The sequence below is a fragment of the Mobula hypostoma genome, chromosome 8 (genome assembly GCF_963921235.1).
Source record: "Mobula hypostoma chromosome 8, sMobHyp1.1, whole genome shotgun sequence".
Lineage (NCBI taxonomy): Eukaryota > Metazoa > Chordata > Chondrichthyes > Myliobatiformes > Myliobatidae > Mobula > Mobula hypostoma.
The window spans coordinates 64,275,314-64,298,494 of record NC_086104.1 but is presented as its reverse complement, the minus strand read 5'-3'; the positions used below and the strand labels follow the sequence as shown (position 1 = coordinate 64,298,494).

The window sequence follows — 23,181 nt, the reverse complement described above, 5'->3', positions numbered from 1 at the left end:
GGGAAGGGATGGATCCAAGAGCTGGACAGGTGATTGGCAAAAGGGATATGAGAGGATCATGGGACAGGAGGCCTAGGGAGAAGGAAAAGGGGGAGGGGGAAAAACCAGGGCAAGGGGTATAGTGAGAGGGACAGAGGGAGAAAAAGGAGAGAGAGAGAAAGAATGTGTGTATATAAATAAATAACGGATGTGGTACGAGGGGGAGGTGGGACATTAGCGGAAGTTAGAGAAGTCAATGTTCTGACCGCCAGAGAAAGCAGGATCTCCCAATGGCCACACATTTTAATTCCACATCCCATTCCCATTCTGATATGTCTATCCACGGCCTCCTCTACTGTAAAGATGAAGCCACACTCAGGTTGGAGGAACAACACCTTATATTCCGTCTGGGTAGTCTCCAACTTGATGGCATGAACATTGACTTCTCTAACTTTCGCTAATGCCCCAACACCCCCTCGTACCCCATCCGTTATTTATTTATATACACACATTCTTTTTCTCTCTCTCCTTTTTCTCCCTCTGTTCCTCTCACTATACCCCTTGCCCATCCTCTGGTTTCCCCCCCCCCCTTTTCCTTCTCCCTGGGCCTCCTGTCCCATGACCCTCTCATATCCCCTTTGTCAATCACCTGTCCAGCTCTTGGCTCCATCCCTCCCCTTCCTGTCTTCTCCTATCATTTTGGATCTCCCCCTCCCCCTCCCACTTTCAAACCTCTTACTAGCTTTTCCTTCAGTTAGTCCTGACGAAGGGTCTCTGACCGAAACGTCGACTGTACCTCTTCCTAGAGATGCTGCCTGGCCTGCTGCGTTCACCAGCAAATTTGATGTGTGTTGCTTGAATTTCCAGCACCTGCAGAATTCCTTGTGTTTCACAGCAGAACAATTGTTCATTTGTCCCAGTGTCCCCTCCTATGGCTCAATGTAAAATTTTGTTTGCTAATCAATGTTGGAATATTTTGCCATATATACAAGATCTTGTTGCAATCACACAAAGCAAGCCCCAGATGGGTTGAATTCTATTTTGTAGAATGATATATTTGTTTGATGATATACTTGTTTGATGTGATACTTGCTGCTGGAGTCTGCGGCAGAGTACTTAACAACTACAGTCAGTCTGTAATAATTAAATCCCTAAACAAATAATAATTATTTCATTCTGACAGTTTAGAAGTGTTACATTAGTGAGAAGTCAGCAAATCATCAGAAATTAAGTAACAGCCAAAAAAGTAATTAATCTGAAGTGACAATTGCAAATAGTGGAAAGCTAAGAGAGGTTAGTCAGTAAGTAACATGTACCAGACCTGGATTGCATCTCATCTGGAATACTGTATCCAGTTTTAGCCAGATCTGTCGAGGGAACTGAGGATTTAGAAAGGGTGAAGAGAAGGTTCTTCGAAGGCTTGTAAATGTACATCCTAGAGCAGGAGTTCTCACTTCCCTGTTAAAATTGTGTATTTAACTTGCATTTCTTCCCCTTATTCTACCTTGATTATCCATCGCATTATATTTCGCCTGCCATCATTTATTCCCTCTGATATTATCACTTCTGTATCTCTTAATTCTTCATTATGGTTCACTGCATGTGTGAACTGAATCCACAACTTAACACCTGTATATTAAAGAGCTCACACATGCCATAAGCTAATTGCAATTAAAATCTTTGTACTTAGGTAATTAGGTAAAGTGAATAGATTGTGAGTGATTGTGAGATATGTGTAATACTCTAGTTGCAAAAGCTAAGTCATATCCCCCTGGGTTCTCAATTTTTTGTCTAGCTATGAGGTAAATAAGGAGGCAGAAGTTGTTGGTGGGAGTTTGTTGTGCACCATTGTATTCTAATGAAAACTACTGAAGTACCATCACATCTAAGAAAGAGTTGTATTTAAAGTTGAAGGAAAATCTCCAATTCTTCTTGATAGGATTTATAACACTGGACACCATCCTCTCTCCAAAGATTTATTTTTCACTCCATCTTCTATTTATCTTCTAGATACCCCGCTTTGTTAAAATGCCACGTGACAGCCTCTGAATCCAATGTTTACAGCCCATAGCAGAGATAAATTTTTATAGCATCCCAGAATATAATGATAACCAACTACTTGTATGGAAAAGATTGCTTCAGCAGCCTAATGAAGTAATATAAATTAAAACGATCATGTGAAGAATGTGTGGTTTATTGCTGCCTTATAGGATTTCCAACACCTGTAATTTTCCGTGTAACCATTTTCCAACAGGATGAAGGCATTGTGAAGGAAATAGACATCAGCAACCATGTAAAAGAAGGCTTTGAAAAAGCAGATCCCTCTCAGTTCGAATTGCTTAAAGTGTTGGGTCAAGGATCCTACGGAAAAGTAAGTGAATTGCTAAAATTATTCGGTCTTTCTAGTTTGAAAATTATGTGACCTAAGTATTCTGCAACAGTATCATGCTAGAAGCTAATTTTTTGCTATGTGATTCAATTTTATCAAATTCATATATTCCTATGTTAGATATTATCAGTTTTAATGTGGTGAGGTCTCAGCAAATAGTGGAGGAAATTGGTTTTGGCCTATATTATAAACAGACAACTTAGATTCATAATTTATTTGACATTCTGAATTTGCTTTCCTGAGTGGAGTAAATGGTCCATTGAATTATTTTATTCAATTAAATTCAATCTTGAAATTTTCAAAACAAACTTATTTTTACTGTTAGTGTTTATGAAACTCCTGATTAACATAAAAATGTATCTGGCTCTCAATAGCTGAAATGTAACTCGAGATGCACTCCAAGTGATTGACTCTTAAACTCCCTTTGAAATGACCGAGTGAAAATTCAGTTGTATCATAGTCACTGTGTTAAAATAGGAAGAAGGATAAAATTGGTTTGGATGTAGCTAGCTCTTTTCCAGAAACATTCGGAGTTTGATGTCTATAATGGGAGAGCTGTCTTATTGACTTTTCAAGCAATGGTCAATGCACACAGCCTTTTTCCCAGGGTTGGAGAATCAAGAACCAGAGGGTATAGATTTAAGGTGAGAAGAGAGGTATTAAATAGGAATAAGAATTTTAGCAAAGTCCAAAAGACACTTGGACAGGTGCCTGAATAACAAGGGTTTAGAGGAATTTGGATCAAACACAGACAAATGAGACTATCTCAGATGGAAATCTTAGCCAACATTGACTAGTGAGTTGGAATGGCATGTTTTTGTGCTGTATGAACCTATGTCTAACAGCTTGAATATTGTAATATTTATATCTTGGCCCAGTGGCAGGAATGACCCATCAGAAGTGGTGGAATATTGGTATATGTGCAAGAAATCCTGGCAGTTCTTTACATTGAAGATCAAACATGGGCAAAGATCATAGTCCATAATATCAATAATAAAAGAAGAATGGATGAAGTCCTGGAGGCAGAACACACATAGCTAATTAGTTATATGCCAGCAAAATTTGAGTAGGAGTGGAAGATCTGATGAAGGAGTGGTGGGAGAGATGCTGTGGTTTCAGATTTCTGAGGCACTGAAACAAAGTGGGATTTGCAGAAATTAGAAGGGTTCCATCTAGCAGTGCTTAGACCAGTATCCTTTCGGGAAATTGTTCAAGGTAGCTTGGGATGGAGTGAGCATTATGGTATGGGGATGCTTTTCAGCAGCAGGGACTGGAAATCTGGTCAGGACTGATGGGAATATGAATAATGCTAAATTCAGAAATCATGGAATAAAACCTGTTAGTCTCTGCCAGAAAGCCTAAACTAGGGAGGAAGTTCATCTTTCGGCTGGAAAATGACCCAGAGCAACCATAGAAGTTTCTTCAAATGAAGAAAATTGATCTCCTTGAATGGCCCAGTCAGAGTCCTGACCTTAACCTGATCAAACATCTTTAGCAAGACCTCAAGGTTGCTGTCTACTGCTGCTCCCCAAATAACCTGGCACAGCTTGAGCAATTTCGCAACAATGAATGGGAAGAGCTAATAGAATTGGAAAAGTTCATCGAAGCTAACAGAGACTTATCCAAAAAGACTACTGGCTGTAATAGATGTGAGAGGTGGTTCAACTTAGTACTGAGCAAAGTGGGCTGAATACTTTTGAACTGCTAACATTTCAGGTTTTGAACTTTTAGTTATTCATGAGGTACAATTTCCCTGTTGTTTGGGCTCTACTGTGAAAAAGAGAGCATGTGATTCACAAATAAAAAATCTCAGTTAAATTTATCTAAGTGCCTGGTTGCAATAATCATTTATGTAAACAAAGGTTTGGAGGTTGAATACTTCCTCAAGGCACTGTACGTGGAGACGGAACAAATCCGATTTCCTGTAAAAAAGTGGAAGTTAAATTCATGGAATTTACTTGAGGTGTTTTCCTGGAACAATATGTTGATGAACCAATTATGGAGAAGGCTTTTGTAGATCTAGTTTAGTGTAATACAAGAAGAATAATTGATAATCTTGATGTCAAAGGGCATTTGGGGAATTGTAACTATCGTGCAATAGAATTTGATATTGAAAGTGTAAATCAATGTGAAACTAGTATCTTAAATCTAAATAAAGAAAGGCTTGGGTGGAGTGTTGGCTACAGTACTTTCGGAGAATACATCGAAAGAGATCATGATGGATCTGCAATGATTCAAAATTAAATGGATAATGAGTAAGTTGCATAAAATATCTTTAAAGTCCAAAACCCTGTAACTAGAGTGATTCATCCATGGCTAACAAGAGAAACGTTGGGTAGTGTGGAATGCAAAAAACAAGTTTATAAAATTGCCTGAAATAGCGATAGGCCTGAGGATTGCAATCAATTTAGAACTCAGCAAAGGCAGAAAAAGAAATTGATAAAGAACAGCAATGCAGAATTTGAGAATGGACTGACGAGAAACATAAAAATGGATAGCAGGGGATTTTGCAAATATTTATGAAACTGTATCAAGGATAGATAAGGTCAAGAGAATTTTTAATGGATGATAATAAAATGGTAGTTGAACTTTGTGGCTGACTTCTTGGAAGAAGAAACAAAGCCTGCCAGATTTATTAGTGAATCATGGGTCTTGTGAGAATGAGGAAATAAAGGAAATGAATATATGTCAAAGAATAGTAGTAGAGAAGTTGTAGAGTTTGAAAGCAATTCGGGTACAGAAATGTGATGTTAGACTGAGTAGACTGGGACTACTTTCTCTGCAGTCTGGAAGAGTGAGATCATCAGGCAGTCCGGATGTGGAGAGTGTGTTTCCTCTAGCTGAGGCTTCAAGGACCAGGGGGAATAGTTTCAGAATACACAGAAGATTGTTTGGGGGTGAGGTAAGGAAAAAATATCTTCACTCAAAGCACAGTTAACTATTGGAATTTTCTGCTCCAGTGGATAATAGAAGCTTAGTCATTTTGTTCATGCAAATTACAGATTGTAAGATTTCTGGACATTAAATGAATAAAGGATTTGAAGGCAGAAAATCACTCGGTCGTATATCAGCTATGATCTTGATGAATGACATTGGAAGCATGAAGGGCCAGATGGCTTACTCCTGTTGCTTTCTTTACTGTCCAAGTAGGCAACAAAGTCAATTTACTCAGAAAACAGAATTTGTTTAAAGACCAGATCAACCAAAACATTAAGCAACTTCCTTCAGGAGTGATTTTGCCAGTAAAATGGAGTGAAGAATAGTTACATGTAAATTCTGCAACTGAAACTATCCTCAGCCTTTCAATGCTGTGCGGTCATCAAGATTGATTGACAGAGGTTTACCAGATAACTCCACTCTGGCCAGTCAATGTGCTCATCCTAAATGCAGCTTTTTTGGGCAGTCATTTGTGCTTTTTTTTAACTGCATGATCAAACCCAAGAGTGTTTGTAAATCTCAAAATAGTACTTGGTTGTACTATTTTAGCATCAAGAAGAGATGTGATTATTCTCAGTCATGTAGTATTGTAACAAATATTAAGAGCACAAGAGTGAGTCATATTCATCACTGTCTAATTTGACTCACAGAATATTACCATGACAATATGAGATGGTCCTATAGCACCCATTTTCATCTCCACCATCTCCCACACATGTACACTAACTTATTTAGTAATAGACCTATCTCATACTCTTGATTCATTTCCCTTTCATGCAAATATATAGTAGCATCTGTGATCCACATTTGTCCCATCAGTTTCTGCTCTGTCATCTAGATATTAGTTCCTTTGAAATGAAGTCACTTGCTATGTTTTAAAATGAACAGACCTCAGGCAAACTCTGTTGATTTTAAATTAGCCTTCTCAAACTATCTCTACCAAAACTCAAAGCATAATCTATACCATCAAACCTTTCCCTTTCTTGATTTATAATTAGGCACTCTGCTTCTCTCAGGAAAATTGTTCTCTCCTCAAAAGAGTCATTATTCTTTGAGCATCAGAAGAAGAATTTGGAGAGAATATCGAACTTCATTTGGGGTAGGAAGGGAGGCAGTTAAGTTTACAAATAACTTCCAGTATTCATGAGACTTAAACTAGAGAACTTGTAGAATTAATCTAAGTCTTTGATATGTATTCCTTGTAGACCCTCATGTTTGTCAAGTGAAGAAATATAATGTGTAAAGTATATTATCAATTGTTCAATGCATGCATGTGCTGGAGTACGTGTTCTCTCCAATAATACATACTGCTCTGTTTGGGCACTAGATGCTTTTGTTTTGTTATTTAACCATTGGTATTTGTACTCAGGGGCCACTTTATCAGGTACCCCTTACCCAGCTTGTTAATGTAAATAACTAATCAGCCAAACATTTGGCAGCAAATCAGTGCATAAAAGCATGCAGACATGGTCAAGAGGTTCAGTTGTTGTTCAGACCAAACATCAGAAGGAAGGAAGAAATATGATCTAAGTGACTTTGACCATGGAATGATTGTTGGTCCCAGATAGGTGGTTGGAGAATCCCAGATCCTGCTGATCCTCTGGGATTTTTACATACAACAGTCTCTAGAGTTTACAGAAATTGATGTAGTTTAAAAAAAATCAATGAGCGGCGGTTCTGTGGGTGAAAATGCCTTGTTAATGAGAGAGGTCAGAGGAGAATGGTCAGACTGTCAAGCTAACAGGAAGGCAACAGTAACTCAAATAATCATAAGTTACTACAGTGGTGTGCAGGGTAGCACCTCTGAACGCACAACTCATTGAAGCTTGAGGTGATCGGCTGCAGCAGCAAAACACCATAGACGCACACTCAGTGGCCTCTTTGTTAGACCAGTAGACCGTAGGCATAGGAGCACAATCAGGCCATTTTGCCCATTGAGTCTGCTCCGCATTCAATCACGGCTGACCCTTTTTTCTCCTCCTCAGCCACACTCCCCGTTCTTCTCCCCCTAACCTTTAATGCCATGTCCAATCAAGAACTTATCAAGCTCTGTCTTAAATACACCCAACATCCCGGCTTCCACAGCTGGCTGTGCTAATATATTCCACAAATTCACCACCCTCTGGCTAAATAAATTTCTCCGCATCTCTGTTTTAAATGGACACCCCTCTATCCTGGGGCTGAGGCCTCTTGACCTAGACTTCCCCACCATGGGAAACATCCTTTCCACATCTACTCTGCCAAGGCATTTCAACATTCAAAAGGTCTCAATGAGATCCCCCTCCCCACCCCATCCTTCTAAATTCCAGCGAGTACAGACCCAGAGCCATCAAACGTTCCTTGTATGATAACCCTTTCATTCCTGGAATCATCCTTGTGAACCTCCTCTGAACCATCTCCAATGCCAGCACATCTTCTCTGAGATGAGGAGCCCAACATTGTTCACAATACTCATGGTGAGCCCTCACCAGTGACTTACAAAGCCTCAGCATCTCATTCCTACTCTTGTAATTATAACCTCTTGAAATGAACGTCAACATCGCATTTGCCTTCCTCATCACTAACTCTACCAGCAAGTTAACCTTTAGGGTGTTCCACACAAGGACTCTCAAATCCCTTTGCATCTCAGATTTTTGGATTTTCTCCTTGTTTAGAAAAATAGTGTGCACATTTATTTCTCCTACCAAAGTGCATGACCATCGTTCTCCAACATTGTATTTCATTTGCCATTCTCTTGCCCATTCCCCTAATCTGTCTAAGTCCTTCAGCAGCCTGCCTGTTTCCTCAACACTAACTGCCCCTCCACCAATCTTCGTATCATCTGCAAACTTGGCAACAAAGCTATGTATTCCACAATCTAAATCTTTAATATACAGCATAAAAAGAAGTGGTCTCAACATCGACCCCTACGGAACACCACTAGTCACTGGCAGCCAACCAGAAAAGGATCCTTTTATTCCCACTTGCTGCCTCCTACCAATCAGCCAATGCTCTAACCATGTTAGTAACTTGCCTGTAATACCATGGGCTCTTAACTTGGAAAGCAGCCTCATGTGTGGCACCTTGTCAAAGGCCTTCTGGATGTCCAAATATACAACATCCACTGCATCCCCTTTATCTATCCTATGTGTAATCTCTTCAAAGAATTCCAACAGGTTCCTCAGGCAAGATTATCCCTTAAGGAAACCATGCTGACTTTGTTCTATCTTGTCCTGTGTCACCAAGTACTCCATAACCTCATTCTTATAAAAAGACTCCAACATCTTCCCAATCACTGAGTTCAGGCTAGCTGGTCTATAATTTTCTTTCTGGTACCTTCATCCTTTCTTAAAGGGTGGAGTGACATTTGCAATTTTCCACCATACCAGAGTCCAATGATTTTTGAAAGATCATTACTAATGCCTTCACAATCTCTACTGCTGACTCTTTCAGAACTCTAGGGTGCAGTTCTTCTGGCCAGGGTGACTAACGCACCCTTAAGTCTTTCAGCTTTTTGAGCACTTTCTCCCTTGTAATAGTAACTGTATTCCCTTCCCTTCCATCACACCCTTCAACATCTGGCACACTGCTAGTGCCTTCCATAGTGAAACCTGATGCAAAATACTCATTTACTTCATTTGCCATTTCCTTGCACCCCTTATTATTTCCCCAGCATCATTTTCTAGCAGTTTTATATCCACTCTCATCTCTCTTTTATCTTTTACATACTTGAAAAAGCTTTTACAATCCACTTTGATATTGTTTGCTAGCTTGCTTTCATATTTCATCTTTTCCCTCCTAACGATACTTCTCATTGCTCTCTGTAGGGTTTTAAAAGTTTTCGAAACCTCTATCTTCCTGTTAATTTTTGCTTTGCTGTATGCCCTGTCTTTTGCTTTTACGTTAGCTTTCACTTCCCTTGTCAGCCATGGTTGTACTATTTTGCCATTTGAGTATTTCTTCATTTTTGGAATACATCTATCCTGCATCTTTCTCATTTTTCCCCGAAATGCATGGCATTGCTGCTCTGCTGTTATCCCTGCCAGAATCTCCTTCCAATTTACTTTGGCCAACTCCTCTCTCATACCACTGTAACTTCCTTTACTCCACTGAAATACTGCTACATCAGCCTTTACTTTCTCCCTATCAGATTTCAAGTTGAACTCAATCACTGTTTCCTGAGGATTCTTTTACCTTAAGCTTCCTAATCACCTCTGATTCATTACATAACACCCAGTCCAGTATAGCTGATCCACTAGTTGGCTCAATTTCAAACTGCTGTAAAAAGCCATCTCATAGGCATTCAACAAACTCACTCTTTTGAGATCCGTTACCAACATAATTTTCCCAATCGACCTACATGTTGAAATCTCCCATGACTATCATAGCATTACCATTTTGACATGCCTTTTCTATTTCCTGTTGTAATCTGTGGCGCACATCTCGGCTACTGTTGGGAGGCCTGTATATAACTGCTATCAGGGTCCTTTTACCCTTGTAGTTTCTGAACTCAACTCACAAGGATTCAACATCTTCCAATCCTCTGTCACATCTTTCTACTGATTTGATGCAATTCTTTACCAGCAGAGCCACGCCACCCCCTCTGCCGACCTTCCTATCCCTACAATACAACGTGTAACTTTGGACATTTAGCTCCTAACTATAACCATCCTTCAGCCACGATACAATGATGGCCACAGCATCATACCTGACAATCTGTAATAGTGCAACAAAGGTCATTCACCTTATTTCTTATACTCTGTGCATTGAGATATGACACTTTGAGTACAGTATTTGCTACCCTTTTTGATTCTGCATCCCAAATACACTAATAATCACCCTGCTGGTTACAACTACCATGGCCAATCATCTGCCTACCCTTCCTAGCACGTTATCTTTGCTTTTTTACCATCTGTCCTGTCCTGAGCCCCTTCACTCTGGTTCACACCCTCCCTGCCAAATCACTGTAAACCCTCCCCAACAGCTCTAACAAACCTGCCCATGAGAATATTGGTCCCCTCGGGTTCAGGTGCAACCCGTCACTTTTGAACAGATCATACCTCCCCTAGAAGAGATCCCAATTGACCAAGGACCTGAAGCCCTGCCCCCTGCACCAGCTTCTCAGCCACGCATTAATTTGTCAAATCATCCTGTTTCACCCCTCACTGGCGCGTGGCACAGGTAGCGATCCAGAAACTACTATCCTGGAGGTCCTGCTTCTCAGCTTTCTATCTAGCTCTCTAAATTATCTTTTCAATACTTCTTTGTTTTTCCTTCCTATGACATTGATACCAATATATACCAAGACACCTTGCTGTTCTCCCTCCCTCTCCAAAATATTGAGGACACAATACAAGACGTCCCTGACACTGGCACTTGGGAGGCAACATGCCATCTGGATGTCCCATTCATGTCCACAGAATCTCCTGTCTGTTCCTCTGACCATTGAGTCCCCTATCACTACCGCTCCCCTCTTCTCCCTCTTTCCTTTCTGCACAATGGAAATGTGCTCAGTGCCAGTAACCTGGTCTCCATGGCATTCCCCAGGGAGGTCATCCCCCACAACGGTATCCAAAATGGTATACTGATTATTGAGGGGAATGGCCACAGGGGTGCTCTGCGCTAACTGTCTACTCACGTTTCCATTTCTCCTGACAGTTACCCAGCTACTCGCCTCCTGCAACTTCAAGGTGACTGTTTGTCGATTATCTCCTCACTCTCCCGTACAAACCAAAGGTCGTCCAGCTGTTGCTCCAAATCCCTAACGCAGTCTTCAAGGAGCTGCAGCTGGATGTAGTTCACATAGATGTAGTTCCCTGGAAGAACACACAACGGCCATTTACCACACTAGGTGCAGTAAGAGGGATAAATAGGAACCGTAACAGAAGCTTACCCAGAACCAATGCCTCTTTCGAGCTGAAGCCTCTTTTGAGCCAAAGCTTGATACTCTTACTCTTACCACTGGCCTATTCCCAACAATGGCCGCCCCACTTGTCCTTTCTGTACTTTTAAACAAGCGTTGCTGACCCGTGAGGAGCATTGTCACTGTGGCCTGCTCCTGCTACTGATTAGGTAGAGGAAGTACCTAATAAAGTGGCCACTGGATGTATATCTCCCTTTATCAGCATAATGCTGGTGTTACTGAGGGGACTAAAATGCTTTTCCAAATGTTTACATATTTAGATAAATGGTTACAACTCTCCTTTAACAAATCCCTTTAACTAAAACATGTCTCAATCTTCTTCACAATATTGAATTAGAAAACCAATGCCAAGCAAAGAAGGGGGAAAATCAAAGCATTAAGAACTGCATAAGACATTTTTCTCCAATACTATGTCATAGTTTAAGGTGCAAAAGGTTCATATTAACAAAATATGCTGTACAAATATGTATTTCTTCCAGACAATATGAATTATTCTTGACTGAAACTGGTAGGTATCTCCAGACATACAGCAAATGTAGTTTAATTGACAATTAGGATTGAGGGCAAATTTTTAGAAGTTCAATATAATTTTCATATAAATGGAAAAATAACAGGTTGTGAGGAGTATCTACATTAACTTTTTATTGTATTTCTTCCTCCAAGGTATTTCTTGTTAAGAAAATCAAAGGTTCTGATGCTGGGCAACTCTATGCTATGAAGGTTCTGAAGAAGGCCACTCTGAAAGGTGAGCAAGGCACCGTTCACATCGTGCTCCTATGTCAAGGTGTAAGCTCTATATCATTGCCTAATGAGACAGCTTGCCCTTCGTTATGTTTGTAACTACAAAAATCTTGACCCTTTTTGTCCTGTTTAAATAATTACAGCTCAACTGTTTCAATAATAACATTTGCAGATTATAGCAGATCTATACTGGAGAGGAAAATAAAAGAAGGAAGGCCAGCGTGCTCCTTCCAAAACTAACTTGCACTTTTAATGTATCTTTATTCCACTGATGGAAGTAAAAACCATATCGAAAACATCCTGGCAGAATTATATCTGGCAAAATCCCTGTCAATCAATCTTGATACCGGCACAGTACAGAAAAATATCAGTGTTGCCAACAGCTGAGGTATAATTATGTACTTTGAGAATCTCAATCATTTTTTAAAATTGATTTGACTCTAGTTTACATTGTAGCCTTCAATCTTGCACTGCATAACTTACTGATGTATGTATTCTGTTTAACTTTGTAAAAATATTCCAACTTCATATAAGTTCCAACTCTGAAGCGCACTCCAGAGCATAAAGGCACATGGAATGAGATACATTTGGGTTAAGAACATTTCGAACAGCAAGATTTAAGCAGTGATCAAAGTTGCAGCAACATGTCTGGGCTTGTTTTGACACACAACCTCATGGGATTTGCATCCAGAAAGTCCAGAAACATGATTTTCAGCAAAGAAGTTGTTTTTGAATGGTGAAGGGTGAGTGCATGCTTCTCAGTGCTGCTAAGTTATTCAGAGCCATTGACTACTGTCGACTGATTCTCACCAATGATTAATTCCTTACTTCTGCATTATTTTGGATGCCGACTGATCACAGACAGTAAATGAAATTTATTCGTTCCACACAATAAGGAGAGGAATTACTTGAAGAAATAGACTACAGTGAATGGTTGGCCTGTCGTAATCCTCGAGCATTTGAGGCATACAGTCTACCATCTTTCGATGACTTCAGCTATTCTGCCTTTGCTCTAGCCTATTTTGGCCTCCTGATTTACCCAGATTAGCTCAAAAGACTTTGATATTGTTGATGAACTTGTGACTGACCAAGCATGTGGATTTGGCTGGAATTCCTTCACTGATATGGATGCTTGCCAGAATGTTCTTTCTCGGGAAAGCAAGTCAAAAACTGAAATGTACATAAATGGACAAATTTTGCTCTCTGTGGGACATTTAAGAATATAACTTATAAGTCTCAGCCAGATCACCTACTTCAGCAAAGATTGGGAATTGAATTGTAAATTCTCCTGGGATAAATTCACTTTTTGCATATCCATAACTTCATTAAAGTGTGTTAGCATCCTCATTTATGATGATAAACAATTTCTTATCTTCTGCTGCTGAAAAATATATCCTAGCAGAATGAATGAAGAGAGGTACTCTCAGAACATCCCAAGATATTTTCAAAAGGTGTTGCCCTTTGGGAGGACAAATATAAGGGGGTGGAGGGAGGGAGAGAATGCATTAAATGCTGGACCTTTAGGAAGATTTGATGTACAGGAGGATCCTGGGGTCCTGGTTCCCTGTTCCCTGAAAGTAGCAACACATGATTAGGGCAGTAAAGAAGACAATCATCCCTTCATTGGATGGGGCTTTCAATCTAACAGCCAGGAAGTCATGCTGTTGTTGTATAAATTTGGAGTACAGAGTGTAATTCCAGTCATCTCGTTACAGAAAAGGTATAGAGGCTTTGGAGAGGATACAAAAGACGTTCACCAGGATGCTGCTTGGATGAGTGAATATAAGGATAGGTTGAATGAACTTGGATTGTTTTTTTGGAGGCTGAGGTACAACCCAGAAAGGCTCATAAAATTAGGAGAGGTATCCATGGGGTAAATAGAGTCTTTTTCCCAGAGTAGTAATGTCAAATACCGGAGGAGACAGCTTTAAGAAAAGAAGGGGAAAGTTTAAAGGAAATGTGCCAGTTAAGATTTTTTACACAGCGAGTTAAGTGCTGGATTGCTCCACCAGAAGCAGAATTGATAGTGGCATTGAAGAGGCATTCAGACAGGCACAGGAACATGCGTGGAATGGAGAGATGTGGATCACGTGCGGGCAGATAGGTTTAATTTGGCAACCTGATCAGCATGAGCCAAAGGGCCTGTTCCTGTACAACACTCTTGTCTGGTTCTATGTTCTATGCTAAAACCAAAGAGAAGTTTTGAAGTATTGCTGTGGAAGAAGTACTGTAGTCATCTTAAACACAGTACGTCCCTCAAAACAATGGTCATGCTATTTAAGTCTTGGTGGTTTATGAATAAACTGTTCCTGGGAACTTAGAAGAATTCTCCTATTCTTTGGAAAAATGTTGGGGCATTGATATGTACCTGAGAGGTAAGAAAGCTCATCCAGAAGTGAAATATATGGCTGTGTAGCACCTGAGAGTGAGACCAAAAGCTTCTACAATCAGCTTGAGAGTGCCCACATCAATGCCTATCTATGACATTCACTGTTTAGAAACTGATCTTTTTTTTTAAAACTGAATTATGTACAAGTCCTCTTGGTGGAATTCTGCAGGTTGAGCCTAGTACATGAATTTAATAGTAAGGAGCATAAAATTTCTTTATTACTAAATTTACTTAAAAGAATGAGTCTTTTTGCTTCTTATTTTGGCATGGGTGTCACAATCAGGGACACTGCTGCAGGATCTGGGCACCCATACTTGTGGGCTGCAGAACATGGTTGACAATTGTGCTTCTGAGAATGCACATTCCAGCCAATTAGTGTTTTCATGTAGTGCTATTTAACTCCTTTCCTCTCATTTCAGTCTTGTTGAGGCTTGACTGAAAGCACAGCAATGTCACCACTCCCTGCTTACCCTTGTCCTTGTTCTGGGAAAGAAGACTACCATTAAGATTGACACTGGAAAGAAGCAGTACTTCTTTATTGTTAAGTTACTGCTTATGAACCATGGTACCAACATTAGCTTTCAGATTGAGTGTTTTATTGAATGGCCCTGTTGACCTAGTGTTTATTGTTTTTGCTTTAATTCAGAATCAGATTTATTATCACCAGCATGTGCCAAATTTTTTAACTTAGCAGCAGCAGTTCAATGCAATACATGATATAGAAGAAAACAATGAATCAATTACACTATGTATTTTGAATAGATTAAAAAATTGTGCAAGAGAAATAAATGTTTAAAAAGTGAGGTAGTGTTGATGGCTTCAATGAACATTTAGGAATCAGATGGCAGAGGGGAAGAAGCTATTCCTGTATAACTGAGTGTGTGCCTTCAGGCTTCTGTACCTCCTACCTGATGGTAACAGTGAGAAAAGCATGCCCTGAGTGCTGGGCGTCCTTAATAATGGACACTGCCTTTCTGAGACACCATTCCTCGAAGCTGTCCTGGATACTTTGTAGGCTAGTACCCAAGATAGAGCTGACTAAATTTACAACCCTCTGCAGCTTCTTTTGGTCCTGTGCAGTAGCCCACCCCCCATGCCAGACAGTGATGCAGCCTGTCAGAGTGCTCTCCACGGTTCATCTATAGAAGATTTTGTTGGCATACCAAATTGTCAGGCCGCTGGGGCAGGGATCCAATCACAGACCCAGTACTGTGCACACAGCGATATTAATTGAGTAACAAATCCCAACGTGCAAACAAAGTCAGTGTCAAAGTTCAGGGAGAGATCAAAACATCCAGCAAAATCCAAAAACCAGAATCAGAAAACACACAGTCAATATTCAGATGGACAGAGTACAGATACAATGCTAGAAAGGCTCAGCAAATTCACTGCGACAACCTGACAACAAACAGGTGAAAACACAGGACTGAAATACACTGAGCAATAAACAGAGAGGCAGATGATAGGTGGAGCACAATGAGACACAGGTGGCAGCAAAACAGGTAATAATGAGAAACAGATGAGAGACGGAGTACACAGTAATACAGGGGCCGGAGTAGAGCAGGAGTGGGGACAGGAGCACATGGCAATACAAAACCACAGACTGACGACTAGGGGGAAACACACAAAAAGACAGTTCAACTGGAAGTACTGATACCAAATCTCTTCAAACTCCTAATGAAGTATAATCACTGTATTGCCTCCTTTATAGCTGTATCGATATGTTGGGACCAGGGTAGATCCTCAGAGGTCTTGACACCCAGGAACTTAAAACTGCTCACTCTCCACTTCCGATCCCCCTATGAGGATTAGTATGTGTTCCTTCGTCTTACACTTCCTGAAGTTCACAGTCACCTCTTTCTTCTTATTGATGTTGAGTGCCAGGTTGTTGCTGCGGCACTACTCCACTAGTTGGCATATCTTGCTCCAGTACGCCCTCTCATCACCATCTGAGATTCTACCAACAATGATTGTATCATCAGCAACTTTATGGATGGTACTTGAACTATGCCTAGCTACACAGTCATGTGTATTTTGACAGTAGAGCTGTGGGCTAAGCACACACCCCTGAGGTGCACCAGTGTTGATTGTCAGTGTGGAGGAGATATTATCGCCAATCTGCACAGATGGTGGTCTTCCGGTTAGGAAGTCGAGGATCCAATTGCAGAGGTAGGTACAGAGGCCCAGATTCTGTAACTTCTCAATCAGGATTGTGGGAGTGATGGTGTTAAATGCTGAGCTATAGTCGATGAACAGCATCCTGACATAGGTGTTTGTATTGTCCAGGTGGTCTAAGGCAATGTGAAGAGTCATTGATATTGCGTCTGCTGTTGACCTATTGTGGCAGTAAGCAAATTGCAATAGGTTCAGGTCCTTGCTGAGGCAGGAGTTCAGTCTAGTCATGATCAACCTCTCAAAGCATTTCATCACTGTCGATGTGAGTGCTACCAGGCGATAGTCCTGAAGGCAGCTCACATTATTCTTCTTAGGCACTGGTATAATTGTTGCAGAACCTCCTTCAAAAAGGCAGTTTTGATTAAAAGTCAGTGAACTGTTCATCTGCTTCGGTGTCTATCTCTCTGCACTTGCGTCTTAACTGCACCTTGTAAGCATAACTCGGCAGCAAAGAAGATGGACCCAGCAGAGAGAGAACAGCTGACCATGGCCCTGATGTTGGTTGGTCAGAGATGGGAGAAGTTACAGTCAGTGGAGGTTACATTTGCAGAAGTGACTCATGCAGTGTGACGGCTATTTTCAGAGCGGCATGCCCAGTGTAAGCAGGAAGAACAGGTATCAGCCCTCGCAGTGAGAGTTCAGCAGCTCACCACAGACAGGTGGCAGCAATTACTGCTCTCAAGGCTGTCGTTCAGCAGCTAACTACCAACAGTCAGATTCAGGTCGCAGCCATTAGCACTCTCGCTGCCGCAGTTCAGCAGAATTCCTCCAGTTCAGTCCCACTTCCAGCATTTCACACATCCTCCTCTTTAACGGCCTCACCAGCCTCGGGATCTAATACCTTGACTCCATTGACAGCATCCAGACCAAAACTGAGTATTCCTCCACCAGGCAGATACCCTGGTGACCCTGAGGGCTGCAGGAATTTTATTACACAATGTGAGCTAACTTTCCAAGCCCAGCCAGGACAGTTCAATGATGATGCACTTATTTCAGGAGGACTGAAATCAGTGCAGGAGAACAGGTTCCTGTCTCCTCTGTGACAACCCAAGGACACTTCTGGGCAGCATGTCCCAAGTACCCTTTCAGCAAGTGGGGAATTCTAATGGGTCAATTCTTCCCGCAAGCAGCGTCCCCTAATCATGCAATGCTCCCAGCTTCCTTGTCGTGGGGTCTCTGACCCATGGGCTTCAGGCATTTACTGACTCTTGGGAAGGTGGAGAGTTCCAACTCAGCAACTGAGACAGAATATCAACACCAAGGCACTGGGTGGTTGGCCCCTGGGCACTGGCAAGATCCAGCTTTCAAGAGAACCCCTCCACTTGAGCTAGAAGACAACCATAGGGAACAGCTTTCCTTCCATCTTGTGGATTCACCTGAGCTGTCACTGGTGCTTAGCCCTCCCTGGCTATCTCGACATAACCAGTGGATGGATTGGTCCCTAAAGGCACTCCAAGAGTGGGGGCTGGCATGTCTTCTACCTGTCTGAGACCAGCTCAAACCATTGTCAGCATATCCACTTTGGTGTGAACCGCTACTGTGGACCTGGCATTCTGGCTAAATATCATGACCTTCTTGAGGTCTTCAGTGCGTAGAAGGTACCTCCCTGCCTTCACACCAGCCATACAATTATGACAGTCACCTCTTACTCAGTACTGGTTCTCCCGGGGGCCGGCTCTTTTCGTTCTCTCATCCAGAAACGATGGCCATTGAAGAGTACATCAAGGAGGCATCGGATTTAGAATTTATCACCGGCAGGAGCAGGCTTCTTTTTTGTGAGCAAGAAGAACAGCAAGCTCCATCCCTGCATTAATTATCGGCCCCTCAACAATATCATAGTGAAGAGGCCAACCACCCTCTTCCCCTGCTTGCCTCTGTGTTTCAGCATCTCCAAGGAGCAACCATATTCTCCAAGATAGATCTGCACAGTTTGTATCTGAGAAGGGAAAACTAATATTCAATACCTCCACTGGCAACTATGATTACCATTTGGTCTGGCCAACGCCCTGCCTATTTTTCAGGCCCTGGTAAATGATGTGCTCCAGGACATGTTGAATCAGTTTGTTTTTGTGTATTTGGACGACATTCTTATTTATTCCTGCTTTTGCGAAGAACACGTCCAGCCTGTCTCGAGGGTTCTCAGTTGGCTCCTCGAGAACAACCTCTATGCCAAGCCAGAGAAGTATGCATTTCACGAAGAGCAGATGACGTTATTAGGCTATATTCTCACCCCTTCCAGTGTTCAGATGGACCCATGTCAACTTCAGGTAGTCACAAAGTGGCCCAAACCATCTACAATCAAACTTGTGAAGTGTTTCATGGGATTTGCAAACATTTATCGCCGCTTCTTCGGAAACTTCAGTTCCATCGTGGCCCCAATAAAAGCACTCACTAAGAAGACCCCTGCAGAATTCCTGTGGGCAAATGAAGCAGACCAAACATTCTCAGAATTAAAGTGACACTTCACCATTTACCCAGTGCTGCAACGTTCAAACCCATCACGTCACTCATTGTCAAGGTTTGCCATTGTCATTGTCAGGCATCGACATTGCAGCTGTACTTGCCCAGTGCTCTTCTGTGCATAATCAGCTGCACCCCTGTTCTTCTCCTTCCCATCACTTGACTCTAGCCGAGTGGAACTATGATGTCAGGAACTGAGAACTTCTGGCTGTCATGGAGGCCCTGGAAGCGTGGTGACACTGGCTGGAGAGGGCAGAGCATCCCTTTCTGGTATGGACAGATCACAAAAACCTCTCCTACATTTGGGAGTCTCAAATCCCACCAAGCCCACTGAGCCCTCTTCTTCACTCAGTTTAGTTTCACCCTCACCTACCATTCAGCATTCTTGCAGCAAGAGTACCAAAGCCGATGCTCTCTCCCACCAGTTTGGCATCTTTGAGGACAATGCCAGTCTAGATCCCATCCTTCCTTGCTCTTGCATTGCTGCTCCAGTGATTTGAGGAATAGAGGCAGAGGTGAGGGCTATTCAACTGTCGGAACCAGGTGCAAGTGGGGCGGGGGGGGGGGGGCTCTCCCAACCAGCTGTTTTTCCCTGCCATTGTGCACCCCAGAGTGTTGGAGTGGGGTCATTCTTCCCATCTAGTTGGTCATCTGGGAATTCAATGGACCGTGGAATTTATAAAGAGATGATTTTGGTGAGCGACTATGTCCCAGGATGTCCACAACTTCATCTCAGCTCATCGTACTTGTGCCTAGAACAAGATAATACATCAGTGGCTTGTGGACCCGCTCTACCCACTGCCTGTGCTTCACCATCCCTGGTCTAACTTCTTAGTGATTTCATCACTGGCTGGCCCCTGCCTGATGGAAACATTACCATTCCGGTGGTTGTTGACCATTTCTCCAGGCTGCCACTTCATTGCTCTCCACAGCTCCCATTGGCTCATGAGACTGCCACCCTCATGGTTCAGCATGTGCTCAGGCTGCACGACTTCCCTCGATATCTAGTGTCTGATTGAGGAGCACAGTTCATGTCATATTTTTGGAGTGCTTTCTGCTTTATTTTTCAAGCCACAGCCAGTCTGTCATCTGGTTTCACCCCAAATCTAGCAGCCAGACTGAGGACTGAGTGTGAATCAGGAGATGGAGACAACCCTCTGCTGCCTTGTCTCTTCCAACCCCATGACCTGGAGCTCCCAAATGGTTTGGGCAGAGATTTCCCACAACAATCTCCACTCATTCTCCTCCTTTGAATGCCAGAAGGGATTCCAGCCACTGCATTTCCCTGACCAAGAGGTTGACTTTGGGATTCCTGCTGCTGAACAGTTGGTCCAATGCTACAAGTGCACGTGGAGATGAGCCAGGGCGTCTCTGCTGTGCACTCAGAAACAATATGCCCGGCAGGCTGATCAGCTCCACTGATAGGTGAGGTCTCTTAGGCCAGGGGAGAAAGTCTGGCTGGTGTCTAAAGATCCTCCTTTAAAAGCTGAGAGTCACAAGTTGGCACCACACTATGTGGGACTATTCATAGTGGAGAAAGCTATCAAAAACGTCTCATATAGATTGTGCCTACCACTATCAATAAAGACTCATCCAGTGTTCTGTGTTTTCCAGCACAAGCTGGTGACTCTTGGTTCTTTTGCCAATAATCTTTATTCTCTTCTCTTCCAAGAAGAACAACTTCATCTTCTCCAGTGTATCCTAAGTACCAAAGTCTCTCATCCATGGAAGCATTTTAGTAAGCCTTACCCATCCTTCCATTTTAAGCTGTATCCAGAAATGGACACAACATCTGACTATGACTCAACCACTGTTTTATACAAATCCACAAGGTCCTGTGGTTTCTTCCATAGCCCAGAATTGACAATGTCTCATCCAAAAGACTATTTACATTTTCCCCCCATCCCTTTTTTTCTTCTTTTGGACTGTGTCCTGTGGTTTGTATTGTGACTTCTTATTCTTCCTAATAAGATGTAACATTCAGCATTCAATTTCTTCCACCACCCATCGTCTCATTTCACTAGCCTGTTTGTCTTTGTTGGTTCCCCTCTCAAGTTGCCAGTACCTGGTCACATTTTTTTATATGATGCTGACAAGCTGGAAAAAGTCATTATTGTACTTCACTCCAGAACAGATATAAATTAATGTTCAGTTGAATAATGTTGAAATAAACAGTGCTATCACTGAGATAGCCAATGTATTTGTCTAGTGCTTTGTAACTAAAACCATAGTGTCAAGTTGCTGTTAATCATAAACAGCCTCAAATCAAGTAGTTTAACAATGACACTGCAACGTGAAAAGTGCGAAATTTATGCTCCAGCTCAGTTTAATTTAATGCAAACTGTTTTGTTTCCCTCACAAAGGATGATTTCTGTTTCATTTCAAATATGATAGATGTGTGCTAGATGAAAAAAAAATTATACATACATTAGTACACTGTTGTTCACATCAAATCTGTGATTACTGTTTGGAAAGAATTGGGAAGCCAGAAATCACCAAGTAAATTTTGGGGACTTGTCAAAGCAACCAAGCTCCTTCATCTGAATTGGACACATTAGTCTGATTTTCCAAGGATGCAACATTGTTTCAAAATAGAGACATTCTTGGAGAGATCACAATCATAAAGAGCTCATTAGTACCACATTAACAGTGTAAAGCTCGAAGCATCAGATTAATCAATCCATTATAGGAACCAACCATGAAATAGTATAGCAATAAAGATAACAATAAAATTAAGGGCATTGTTAACAGTTAAACACTGAGGATCTCAAATTAGTTTTATACAGCAGGAGTCAACATCTGTTCAGAAGATTTTCTACAATATTTTTAAACACTGAGATAAACTAAGATCAAATTTATGCCATGATCAATTGGTTAGTCATAAATAGATAGAGCAAAAAAAAACAGGCTCCTTGACCCATAGAATCTGCATAAACCATTAAACTCAAGTTTTTACAGAAATTCTATCCTAACCTATTTTATTCTCCCCATGTTCCCATCAACATCTAGATTCTTCTACTCATCTGATCACAAGAGGCAATTTGCAGTGACCAATTTTAGGAATGTTGGGAGGAAACCATACTACCTTGAGAAAGTTAATACAAATCACTGGAAGAATGTGTAAACTCCATAGGTTCAGTGCCAGAGGTTGATCAAACCCAATAGCTGGAGCTATTAGTTTCATATAAGCTTTAACACTGTCTTGTCTGGCTGCACATGTACAGGTAATCAGGAATGATCATTAGAAGACATTTGGGATCCAGATTGTTTCGAACATGATCCAGTTATTTTACATTTGCATGAATTGTTGTTAAACAAGTTAAAGCATTGTTAACTAGTCCATGTTAAGAATAACTGCATGTTTCTTGAGCAGATTTGGGATAAGGCCAACTGATGAAGTGGAATATCAGTGTTGTTAGGCAGCATCTATGGAGGGGGAAACAGAGTTAACATTTTAGGCCAAGGATCTGTAGTCAGAATTGAGAGGTCATCACATTGAAATGTTATCTCTAATTCTTTCTCCACATATGCTGCCTGATCTGCTGGGTATTTTCCATTTTGTATTTTTGCTTTGAAGTAAAGGAGTTGCTGAAAGGAACTTTGCAATTGCCAGAAGAAAGCAAATGAGTATGAAAGACCACTCTCCCAGTCGGCTGCCAGAGAACCCTGTTACCTAACCAAGTATGAATCTAGTACTCCCAGCATCTGGTGTAAGAGACAGTTTCTGTGCTGCCCAAACCTGAAATGACAGTAGGTGCTAATGTACTAGCAGGGGAAGTACTGCCTAAAACATTGGACAGTGAATGATGTGTACGCATTTTTAAGTATCGACTTTTGTATGGGAATGTAAAAGGTCCAAGGCATGCTCAAATTTTAATTTGGTTATTCCTACTTTTATGAGGTAATTAAATGCCTGGTGCCTCAGTGCAGTCAAAGTGTTTGAACTCTTCCACCATCCTTCAGTACTATAATAGTTGTGAAGGTAATAAAACACTTCAAGGAGATAGAGAGAGGTTGGTATAATGGGCAGATACAATAGATAGCAGCTAAAGTTCATTACCAAATGAGTGAACTGTTACATTTTGATTGGAAGAATTAGAAGAGGCAAATATTGCCTCTAAAAAGGTAGATAATGTATCTAAATACAGTATCTACCAGAATAAATACAGCAGCACGGGAGGTCGTTCCTGCCTGTGGCCATCGAACGTG

General features: G+C 41.5%; 1 protein-coding gene across 1 annotated transcript in view; it reads left to right on the top strand.

Annotated features, from left to right (window-relative positions):
* The window catches only part of rps6ka2 (ribosomal protein S6 kinase, polypeptide 2), a 136,907-nt gene that overhangs the window by 34,943 nt on the left and 78,783 nt on the right, over positions 1-23,181 (top strand). Inside the window, exons 2-3 of the mRNA XM_063055994.1 lie at positions 2,234-2,350; positions 11,871-11,952. Of these exons, the coding sequence (XP_062912064.1) occupies positions 2,234-2,350; positions 11,871-11,952 (199 nt within the window). The remainder of the gene's footprint in view (positions 1-2,233; positions 2,351-11,870; positions 11,953-23,181) is intronic.